This window comes from Dermacentor silvarum, chromosome 1 (genome assembly GCF_013339745.2).
Source record: "Dermacentor silvarum isolate Dsil-2018 chromosome 1, BIME_Dsil_1.4, whole genome shotgun sequence".
Taxonomy (NCBI): Eukaryota; Metazoa; Arthropoda; class Arachnida; order Ixodida; family Ixodidae; genus Dermacentor; species Dermacentor silvarum.
Genome location: NC_051154.1, coordinates 210,484,900 through 210,497,274, shown reverse-complemented (window position 1 = coordinate 210,497,274; position 12,375 = coordinate 210,484,900). Strand labels below are relative to the sequence as shown.

General features: G+C 44.9%; 1 protein-coding gene across 1 annotated transcript in view; it reads left to right on the top strand.

Annotated features, from left to right (window-relative positions):
- Positions 1–12,375, top strand: part of LOC119436758 (arylsulfatase B-like) — a 39,659-nt gene that overhangs the window by 15,364 nt on the left and 11,920 nt on the right. The window contains exon 3 of the mRNA XM_049659834.1: positions 11,624–11,740. Coding sequence (XP_049515791.1) covers positions 11,663–11,740 — 78 coding nt within the window. The 5' untranslated portion in view covers positions 11,624–11,662. The remainder of the gene's footprint in view (positions 1–11,623; positions 11,741–12,375) is intronic.

The following is a 12,375-nucleotide window of genomic DNA, read 5'->3' as shown; positions in this document are numbered from 1 at the left end:
TACCGATGCATGCGATGACCGCAGCTTGTATTAAATACGGATTGCCACCACACAAAATATAAGTACGTGCGTCCCCTTTTGTTGCCTGCACAACAAATAATTTAAGTTGCAGCGTTTGGAAAAAGGATATAATTATCTTGAGCTCCTCTTTGCCGATCGCGAGTGAACGAACAGTACAACCAATTAAATTCGCGGGTTTTACGTGCCAAAAGCACGAATCATTATAGGCACACTGTAATTGAGGGTCTCAGGAATAAATTTGACCACCGGGGTTTCTTTAACGTGCACAAAAATCAAAGTACATGGTAAGAACTGTATTCTTGCATTTCGCCCCCATCGAAATGCGGCCGCCGTGGCCGGGAATCGAGCTCGCGTCGTCGAGCTTAGCGGCGCTACATGTATGCATTTACCGCTAAGCTAACACGGCGGATGTCACTGTACTATTCAACTACGCGACACGTCTAAACAAACGGCCATGCGCTAAATACAGGCACATTACTATTGCGTTTTTATCGAGCGGCCGTGATATTGCACGCGAATGCGAAAGTACACCCGTGAGCAAAAGTATACGGACCAGGGGTTGCGCGATAAAGCCGATTTTTTCCTCCGCCTGCGCACGCAACTTGAAATTGAGGACTGCAGTTCAAAGTTGGCATTGCGAACTTTTCAACGTACTCGTCAATTCCTGTTTATGCTTATTAATTACGAAGAAATTCAGTTTTTTCGGCGACCCTGTGGTCCGCATACTTTTGCTCACGGGTGTACGTCACTTACTTGACTCGGCGCACCGCAGACGATATGGACAGACGACACTTACGAGAAGGACAGACGACACTTGTCGTCTGTCCTTCTCGTACCACCTCCCCGGAATTCTGTAGGACTTCACGGGCGGCTTTCGACCTTTCGAGGCTCTTGTGGCAATCAACAACACAGCAGTATTGCGTGCCACCTTTCCCGGTTGCAACACTCCAATTGCTAGTAGATACAGCGTTCGACCGCTGGCGCCACGCTGCGCCGCTCGCGCGTACCGCGTTTCTAGGTGGTTTCTTTCGCCAAGGGTGCTCGAACGCAATCATATGGTTCGTATGAATGCAACCCTTGGTAGCGTGGCTGTATGACTGAGTGGCTACGGCACTCGCTTCGGGATCATGCGTACGCGGGTTCGAATCCCGCCCTGGCTAGAATTTTTTCTTAATATCACACTTTTCCTTATTTTCCTCTCTGTTTGCCAGCGCGGTCGGTTGAACCCCGGTGCCACGGCGGCAGCCGTGGTGCCGGGCGCCGACGCGAAGCGGCGGTCATTGGGGTGTTGCGGAGCGCAGCGTAGCAACACCCCAAATAAAAAAATACTGCTCCAGTCAGGTAGACTGCTCCCGCCCTGATAGTGAGATTATATTTGGATCATCAAAACAGTGATGCGTTTATAATACCACCGATCCCAAAAGCAGGCTAGTCACCACCAGCCCAGCGTTTTCTCCGTCAACGCCTCCTCCGTTCCAACGGCGGCGGCTAGAAACATGGTACGCGCGAGCGGCGCAGCGTGGCGCCAGCGGTCGAGCGCTGTATCTACTAGCAATTGGAAATACGCTGCCCGGTTGATGAGGTCGCGCTCGCCGTTGCGAAAAGAACGCGCACGATCGCTCGCGCCGTAGAGAACAGGGACGTGCGCTGGCCCAGCGGCGACCTTGGACACTTCCATCCTTCCGCCAGGGGAGTATTGGCGCTGCTGCCGCGCGGGCAAACTTTAGGTTGCCTCGTCTGTAGCCTTTGAACCCAGCGCAGATTGCCTCCAAGATAGCAACCGCAGCTGGAGTAAAAGAGGAGATGCGCCACTAATCTGCCCCCCCCCCCCCCCCCCCACCTCTCCACTCCTAGCGCCCGCACGGGACTAGATTTGCGAGGCGGAGATGTCCCTAGTGAAGTCACGCTACTGCGTGCCGCGATCGCCTCCCCGTCCGTGCGTGCGCCAGATTTCAACTTGTGTGCAAGCAGAAGATGAACGTGGGCGCAAGGTTTACAATTGCAGCTTATTCTGAAGAGAAAGTTAATAAATAAATGAAACTGTGTTTCATTTATTTATGAAGTTAATAATTTTTCACGCTTCGTCAGTGGGTACGAGTGCTGCTCGGCTTACCTTATCACCACGGTCGGCCGGTCGTGAATGCTTAATGATGAAAAAGAAATAAAATCGAACGAAAGGAATCCTTCATTTTGCCGATCGTCGTCCGCAGTTCAGCTGCTATTGTCGAGGTGGCAGGTTGAACACCAGCCATGACCGGCACTTTCATGAGACAGATTTTGAAAAATGAATATAAGCAAGCTCGAAAGTGGATTCTTCGGCGATGTTGTGCTTTTATTAAATAAGCTTTAGCGTATTCTTTCAAATTATTTTTTTGCAAATTTCGGGGTAATAGGTTGGTTATTAAAGAGGAAATGAAGCTCAAAGTCCAATTTCTTGAATGTCGCATAAAGCTTTTTTTTTCGTATTTGGGTCGTTTTGGCAGAGTAAAAGTTATTGAAACTTGCCAAGTTCAACGTTTGGCTCTTTGAGAATGCAATGTAGTCAATCTTTATCGTTAAAGAAGGAAAATTACGGATGTCTCTGCAGGTGCCATCAAAATCCATGATGTTATCGCGCCTTTTGCGTGAGAGGTCTTTCTTTTTTCATTTTATTTTTCCTTTTATAGATGGGGGGTAATTAATACAGCTGTGGTTACTTTATCTTTAGCGTCCCTGAAGGTCCAGCGCAGGTGCTGTTTTGGTCGCATTCATTCGTGCAGCCGGCGGCGCGACGGAGACACGGAGGGAGGCCGACAGGGCCGCTCGACTGAAGATGGCAGCACCAGCTTAGCAGCAACCAATGCAGCCGTTACCCAAGTCGGCCAAGATCTCCAAGAAACGAGCGGCGCCCGCTTACCGTGCTGCCATCTTCGGTGCTTGAAAGCAACTAAGACGGCTGGCAATGCGCTCCGCGCTTCTCCGTGAATTTTAGGCAACGTTGGCCCCTATCGTTGGTTTTAGAGCTGGCGGGGGGGGGGGGGGGGGATCGCAAAGGGCACTGCCAGTGGTCTGGATTCAACTTAGGGGCGCTTCGGCAACGGGGGAGGGAGGAAGTCGTCGGTTGTTCACGGCCACAGGAGCTACACGAGCACTAAATGCCGCTGATTGCAGCGGCGCGGCTCTTGCGAATGACCGGGCGCCCGCCTCGCCATTTGCGGCCGCACGTGGGCTTCACTTTCAGAAGCCGGTAATCACACCTTGTGTTTGTTATTACCTTATTATTGTCAACTCTGTATATTGACAGAGGAAAGTGAATGACGAAGATGACGTGAGTTCACGCGGCAGACAACGAAGACGTATGCCACGTAATACCAAGAAGAAGAAGAACCCGACCAAAGCACTGCCGGGTTTTTCTACACATCCTCACCTTCAATATCATCATTATCACTGCCGTGTTCCATTCTTTTCGGCACGAGACATCACGCGACGCCTTTCACCTCTGGAAATAACTATGGCGACTTGTGTGCTCGGCTTAGATGGATCTGTAACGAAGTCCAAGGACACCACTCGAGCTGTCTTTGACTCTACTGTTGCTGCTGGAGCCCCTGCAACTGCATCTACGCGTTCGTCTTTCCTACCACTCTCGGCAACCCCGAGCTGCCGTGCTTCATCCGTAGCTTTGATGCAGACTCCATCGTTGCCCTCGCTCAAGCCTTCGTCATTCCAGCCAGAATGCGCCGCATGGTTGGCCCTGCTCCTGCCCGAGTTTGTTGGCGCAACATCCGAGCAGCAACCTCTAACTCAACCAAAGTCATCGGTAAGAGTTGGGCTGGAGCTGTCCCCACCATCATTAGAGCGCGGTGCACCAGGCCGCCCTGAACTTGGAGGTTGCCGACACCGCCACCTTTGCACCACGGCCACGATACAACCCGAAGTCGGCGGTCGTGACAGCTGTCACCACATCAGCCATCAAGCCTCCGCGGGAGTGTGAAACCAGTGTTTCGGTGGCCGTGACCAAGTCCCTCCGCAGGAGCGATAGCTGCTGTCGAGGACCAACTTGATGCCGATATAGCGTGATATTTGTGTCTTTTTATTGCTTTCAACTTTGTTGTGTAACTATAATTACTAATATGCGTACATAAATGTTATTTAACGAATTCTGTTGATCTTGTCTTTGTGCATATAGCACTAGGGGCGTGTGAATAGTGATATTTGAGAACAAATCAAATACAGAAGCAAATCGAATCGAATATCGACTAGTTTTTGAATAAACAACAGCGCGGTCACAATTAATATAAAACGATGTTCACGTCCCTGTATTTTTAAAGTTAGCACATTTCTATCATTACATAGCATGTTATGAAGCGTTGCTTATTAAAAGCACACATGGAGCATTGTAGGAGCAAACAAGCTCGTAGTTTCGTCGCATGCACAGGACTCTTCAGAGAGTGCGAATGATCGCTGTATAGCCTGTAAAATATGGCTACTTAAGCGACATAGCCTGCTCCATTACGCAAGTATTCATGTTTTGTGTCTATACTATGCCCGCGTGGGCGGAAGTTTAACGTACTTTTGCTCCAATTTTATGCTTAATTAAGAGCACTTGACGTCTGGAAATATTCGAAAAGTGTTCGAAAAATATTCGCATTTACGAATAGTGACTATTCTAGGACAGTATTCGATTGGTTATTAGAAAGTTTCGAATATTCGCACACCCCTATATAATAATAGCCCCGGCAAATGGTATCCACTTGTAGCGGCGCTATAGATTGGTTTGTGTGTACGGTGCTCCTGTTTTCTTTTAACAAGAATAGGGGAAGGTTAACTTGGAGCCACCTGTATAAGCGTATAGTTTGTCAGACAGCCTTCATGTTTAGCTAAAACAAAATTCACGCACAGCTAACACGTTATTCTTTGATTTTATTAGTTTCTCTAAACATGCCTCTGCAGCCTTTTGAGTGCTTTGCGGTCACGACTTACTGTAGCAGCGTTACTTAAAAAAAAGCAAGTTGAAAGAATGAGCACAAAATGTACGTGAAGGGGACATCCCGTTCCGTATGCATAGTGTTTTAAGTATAGTGTTTTTAGAAACTGAAGTAAATAAGGTCTGACCACGATTACTGCATGACCATATATTTGAGAATAACCGAATCTCAAGTAAAGTTAAATGTATTTATGTCTGCTATATAGGTACCAAGGACACTTCTATTAGACTTTTATTTTGTTACGCAAAGCTCTGTACATTGCACGAAGACGCATGCATCTGCGCAGATAGGAAAAGGATTTATCTGTGAGTGCTGAAGATATTAGTTTTGATTTAACTGCTCCGCCAAATTGGGTTGTAATAAACAACGTTGTTCTAGTCTTGCATGCAGTGGCGTCGCAATAACGAAGCAAATTCGACGTACCAAAACACGTAACACAATCTTGTATTATGTGCGAAAATTTCATGTAATTTCCTTTACTATTATTTGTGGGCTCAGTGGGCGTTACATGAGGGGGGCGTAACAGCGTGTGATAATTTTATGGTATGGGAGAACAAGTATCCGGAAGTGAAACAACACAAAACATATTGGACACACCATATCCGTGGTAGTTAGTCAGTAAACAACGTGAAAATTCCTAATTCGCAATACACATTTGTGAACCGTTTATGAGTTGCTCCGCTGCTGGCCTGGAACGTTTCACATCCGCTACTTGTTGGCGCATTTTATAGTCATTTTATCTCTTTTCGCGAACTTAATCCACTTATTGTATTCTTTCGGTGGTTCTTGCAGTATTCATTCGTCATAAAAACACACAGATTGTGCGAGTGTCGATGGAGGTTGTATAAGAGGGTTAATAGTTTCACACAACGCTGATAACGCCGTTAAGGCGATGAAAAGTTGCATGAACTGGCTAACGTCAGCAAAAGAACATGCCTAAGTTTAGTGAAAGATGTGAGTGACAGTATTCCTTGGTTCTAAGCAGATGCAGCATCCCCACACCTAGAATCGGCGACGTAAGTCCAGGTCTCTAAAATGGGGAGCGCAGAGCCATTCTGGGAAGCTACCACATAGGAATTAGTTATTTCATGTAGAAATAGCCCACCGCGCACGCACGCACGCACACACACACACACACACACACACACACACACACACACACACACACACACACACACACACACACACACACACACACACACACACACACACACACACACACACACACACACACACACACACACACACACACACACACACACACACACACACGCACGCACGCACGCACGCACGCACGCACGCACGCACGCACGCACACACACACACACACAGGTTAATGCGAATAACCGATTCCTTATCGCGCATAATCGATCACTTGCATACATAAAAGGGGTCAACAATCGTCGCCACCAAGACAATTCATCCAAATGATCGCACATGCCACAAGACCATAAGGCATCGCCGAAGATGAAGTTGTTGACAGTCCTAACCATAGGTCCTAACAATCTCCCCGTGAATTCACGTGAGCGCTCGCGAGATAACGCAATCCTGGATAAAACAAACAAACAAACACAGAAAATATCATAAACAGAACAATGCGCATAGGCGGGTCCATCATTAATCATATGGGCAGCAGCGAAAAAATAGGCACAGCGAGTTTCACTTCGCCTGTTCAACTGGTCGACTTGACTAGGGAATGTCGGCCTCCATTCTCGGTACATGAAAGAGCTATTTCTGGTGAGCAGCCCAGAGTTGCCAGCATGGTGTTTTCTATACCGCTAACTTTGGGCGATGTTACTCCCGGCTCCTCCCCTTCCGCGTGTGAAAAGACGGCGCACACTCTCCAGCATTCCTCCCTTGAAAACGCGAGAAGACACCGCCGCATCAAGCCACCATCCTTCTCGGCTCACCCTCACAAGTTTTCGCTCGCACCTACAGCATGCGGCGCGCACTTGAACATCACGGTGACGCTGACGGCAGAAATTCGCCTGGAGTGTTCATCTAATTGCTATCACAATAAAAGAGCGCGTGGGGTTTGGCTTGAATCGTCAGCTGTTTTCTCGGCGTACATCGCTGTAATCGTTTGTATACACGATGTACAGCGCGTGATCTACGCTTCACGCTTGACGGTTAATAGTGCTCAAACCTGGCGAGGTGCTTTCTTTTGAAGGAAAATAAAAAAAAATTGTCTGAAAAAAATAAAAGAGGAAGAAACGGGCGATATATATATATATATATATATATATATATATATATATATAAATGAAAAGCACAACTTCGCGGTTATCTTAGGTTTATTTACCCAACAGTTTCGGTCGGTGGACCGACCTTTTTCAAGGGATATCTATATCAATGCAAAAGTGTGGAAAAAGCAGGCTGGTGAGCAAGCAATTGGCAACTACGGCATCGATTCTGGCAACACTAGAGGATAGATGTTGGTGGAATTCCCGGAAAGAAATAGGCTCCGAATAATGAATAGCTTCTTCAGGAAGAGCAGCAACAGGAACTGGACCTGGAAAAGTCCTAATGGAGAAAGACTGAATGAAATAGATTTCATACTCTATGCCGATCCCAGCATAGCGCAGGATGTAGAAGTGTTAGATAGGGTAAAGTACAGTGACCATATAGTTATTGAGGTCTAGCATTTATCTCAATTTGAAGAGAGAATGAGTAAATTTAGTCAAGAAGAAAAAGGCCAACCTAGACACAGTAAGGGTAAAAGCAGACCAATTCAGGATGGTTCTTGCAAACAAATATACAGCTTTAAAACAGGAAGATGAAGATAACCCAGAGGTAATGAATGAAACCGTAACTAGGCTGATCTCAGAAGCAGCGATAGAAGTGGGAGGTAAGGCACCAAGGCAACCAGTAGGTAAGTTCTCCCAAGTAACAAAGGACCTAATAAAGAACTGACAAAACATGAAAATGGCAAACTCGAGAGATCAGATAGAATTCGGTGAACTGTCAAAACTGATCAACAAGAAAGTAAGGGATATTCGAAATTATAACATGGAAAAGATCGAGGAAGCAGTAAAATATGGACGCAGCATGAAATCAGTGAGAAGAAAACTTGGCATAGGACAAGGCGAAATGTATGCACTGAAAGATAAGCAGGGTAATATCATCAGCAATTTCGATGTCATAGTAACAGCAGCGGAAGAATTCTATACTGACCTATACATTTCCCAGAGCAACCAAGCTACTTTCATTCAAAGTAGTGATGAACAGGATACAGAGGCTCCTTCTATAACTAGCGATGAAGTTAGAAGGGCCTTGAAAGACATGACCAGGGGAAAAGATGCTGGAGAAGATGGAATAACAGTCGATATAATCAAGGATGGAGGAGATATCATACTTGAAAAGCTTGCAGCCCTTTATACGCAATTCCTCACAACTTCAAGTGTACCAGAAAGCTGGAATAACGCCAACATTATACTCATCCATAAGAAGGGAGACGTTAAAGAATTGAATAATTATAGACCCATTAGCTTGCTCTCAGTATTGTATAAAATATTCACCAAGGTAACTTCAAATAGAATCAGGGCAACACTTGACTTAAGTCAACCAAGAGAACAGGCTGGCTTCATGAAAGGGTATTCTACGATGGATCATATCCATGTCATCACTCGGGTAATCGAGAAATCTGCGGAGTACAATCAACCTCTCTATATGGCTTTCATAGATTATGAAAAGGCATTTGATTCAGTAGAGATACCAGCAGTCATAGAGGCATTGTATAATCAAGGAGTACAGGAGGCATACGTGAATATCTTGGCAAATATCTACAAATATTCCGCAGCGAGCTTGGTTCTCCACGAGAAAAGTAGAAAGTTTCTATCAAGAAAGGGGTCAGGCAAGGAGACACAATCTCTGCAATGCTATCCACTGCATGCTTAGAAGGATTGAAGCTCTTAGACTGGGAAGGCTTAGGAGTGAGAATCAACGGGGAATACCTCGGCAACCTTCGGTTTGCAGATGACATTGTCCTATTCAGCAACAATGGGGACGAATTACAACAAATTATTGAGGACCTTAACCGAGAAAGTGTAAAAGTGGGGTTGAAGATTAATATTCAGAATACAAAGATAATATTCAATAGAATGGCAAGGGAACAAGAATTCAGGATCGCCAGTCAGCCTCTAGAGTCTGTAAAGGAGTACGTTTACCTAGGTCAATTACTCACAGGGGACCCTGATCATGAGAAGGAAATTTACAGAAGAATAAAATTGGGTTGGAGTGCATACGGCAGATATTACCAAATCCTGACTGGGAGCTTACCACTGTCGTTGAAAAGAAAAGTGTACAATCATTGCATTCTACTGGTGCTAACATATGGGGCAGAAACTTGGAGGTTAACAAAGAAGCTCGAGAACAAGTTAATGACTGCACAAAGAGTGATGGAACGAGAAATGTTAGGCCTAACGTTAAGAGACAGGATAGAGCGATGTGGATCAGAGCGCAAACGGGGGGTAGCCGATATTCTAATTGACAATAAGAGGGGAAAATGGAGCTGGGCAGGCCATGTAATGCGTAGGATGAATAACCATTAGAGTTGCAGAATGGATACCAAAAGAAGGGAAGTGAAGTCAAGGATGGCAGAATACTAGGTGGAGTGATGAAGTTAGGAATTTCGCAGGCGCAAGTTGGAATCAGCTAGCGCAAGACAGGGGTAATTGGAGATCGCAGGGAGAGGCCTTCGTCCTGCTGTGGACATAAATATAGGCTGATGATCATATATATATATATATATATATATATATATATATATATATATATATATATACACAAGGTGTTTCAGCGAACACTTTCAAAATTTATTTGAGGTTGCCTGTGGCAGATAGCCCGATTCTAGTTATTGAGCTGGTCTACTCGAAGAAGCGGACATTACTTGCACAAAAAATTAAAATGCATAATCGAATAATTAACAGAAATTCACTAATTAAGTTTTTAACTAATGACCTGATGGCCCATATTGCAATTTACAAGTTGTAGCCGTGGAATTCGCAAGGCGGATTCACCTGAACGAATTCTCGGGTTGACACCAGTTTCGAGATATTAATTCCCGAACTTTGCGGAGAAATGCATTGGCGTTCCAGTTCATTTTGTCTTCAATGCATAAAGCGACGTTTTGTTAAGAACTTAACTGGAACGCCAATGCATTTCTCCGCAAAGTTCGGGAATTAATATCTCGAAACTGGTGTCAACCCGAGAATTCGTTCTAAGTGGATCGCCTTGCCAACTTAATTGGGATGCTCAAATTAATAACATACGATCAAAAATGAACAAAGTGAATGGGGTGCTAAGTCGTCAACGGTATGTACTATCAACAAGAATTAAGCTGTTAATCTACAACGCATTCTTAGTACTACTAACTAGTACCAATACTTAACTATTGCCACACTGTCTGGGGCACAAGTACGAAGCAAAATTTATCCAAGATTTTTGTTACTCAGAAACGTGCGATAAGGTTGGTTGCTAACATACCATGGTATGCCCACACAGAAAACTATTATTCCGAGTTTAACATAATTCAAGTGCCTAATCTCTATGCCTTCAGGTTAATTCTTATGTACAAGAATGCTATTAGAACAAACAACGCAGATGTGTTGACGCTATTCAACCTTCAAAGCCATCGGCCCATGTACAATGTACGCCGTTGCACGGCTTGGTCTACACCGTTCTGTCGGACTGTGTACCGATTTCAATCAAGCGCCTATAAACTTCCCTGTTACCTCAACACACTTGAACGAAATAACATCTCATTGGAAGAATTATCCAAAAATAAGTTAATTAGTGTTTTGCCGCTCCTGCACTAATGGATGGTGTTTCATTCTGTGTTTATTTTTTTCTGCATGTTGCGTTATTGTTTGTTAAATCACACAATGTTAACGCACTAAGGCTGTTCTCAATATTGTACGTATATTTTCTTACTGATCCCTACTGTAAGTATTTTTGCCCTTGTACGTTTGCAAATTCAGAATGTATTCCAATGTTTTCAGTATTCCTCTGCGTTTGTCATAACTAAGCTGTTTCCTCGCCATACTGTCATGTGGGGCGTAATGGGGTTCTCTCAAGCCGCTGCATGCGGCTTTTACCCTTACGTCCGCTCTGATTCTGTATTATGTGGAAAGAGAGAAATAAAGATTATTATATTATTATTATATTATTATTAACTCCACGGCTACAATTTGTAAATTGCAATATGGGCCGGCCCATCAGGTAATTAGTTAAACACTTAATTAGTGAATTTCTGATAATTATTCAATTATGCATCTCAATTTCTTGAGCAAGTAATGTCCGCCTCTTCGAGTAGACCAACTCATGAACTAGAATTGTGCTATCTGCCACAGGTAAACTTTAAGAATTTTTGAAAGTGTTCGCTGAAACACCCTGTATATATATACATATAAGTCAGAAAAAAAGTTTTCCTTGTTTTTTTTTTTTTTTAAGACAAAGGCCGTGCCACGGCCAAAACGTTAGTAACTAAACATGCATTTTCCATGTGTGTTCCTTCTTTCTCAACTAAGTGCATACCGGGACTACAGAACATTCTGTTTGAAATTATATATATATATATATATATAACTCGCTCAGTATAAATGTGACCCTGGATATGATCCACATCCCATTTATTTCAGTGGCACATCGGTTTCTTCAAAAAGGAGTACACTCCCACAATGCGAGGTTTCGAACGGCACGTGGGCTTCTGGGGCGCCTACATCGACTACTACAAGCACGAGAAGACCTATCTCGGGGTGAGATTGTTTGTGGGCCGTTCTGTGAACACTTACATTTCGGGCATTCGTATCTATAGTGGTCCAATAGCAACACATAGGTCATTTATACTCTAGTGGTCCAACAGCAACACATAGGCACCTGTATACACGGCCAAGACCTGTACGCTTGAAGCCCTGACGCCACGCAAGTGGACCTTATGACACCCGAATGCATGAATGCTATAAGCATGCCATCTGGCTTGTCGACGTACTAATTTAATTGTAGATGCTGTTTGGCCTCACTTTGTATGATGTCACGGCTCCAAACGTTCAGACATTAAGACCCACCGCGGTGGCTCAGTGGCTATTCACCGTTCTGCTGCTGAGCACGAGGAGGTCGCGGGGTTGATTCCAGTCCGCGGCGGCCTCATTCCGATAGGTGCTGAATGCACAAATGCTCGTGTACTTACATTTAGGTTTAAGTCCCAGGCGGGCAACGTTAATCTGGAGCCCTCCACTGTGCGGCGTCTCTCATAGCTCCAGAGAGAGAGAGAGAGAGAATAGAAGAGAGGAAAGGCAGGGAGGTTAACCAGACCCACGTCCGGTTTGCTACCCTGCACTGGGGGAAGGGTGTATGGGGATGAAAAGAGAGATAAAGGAAATAGAGAGAGCAC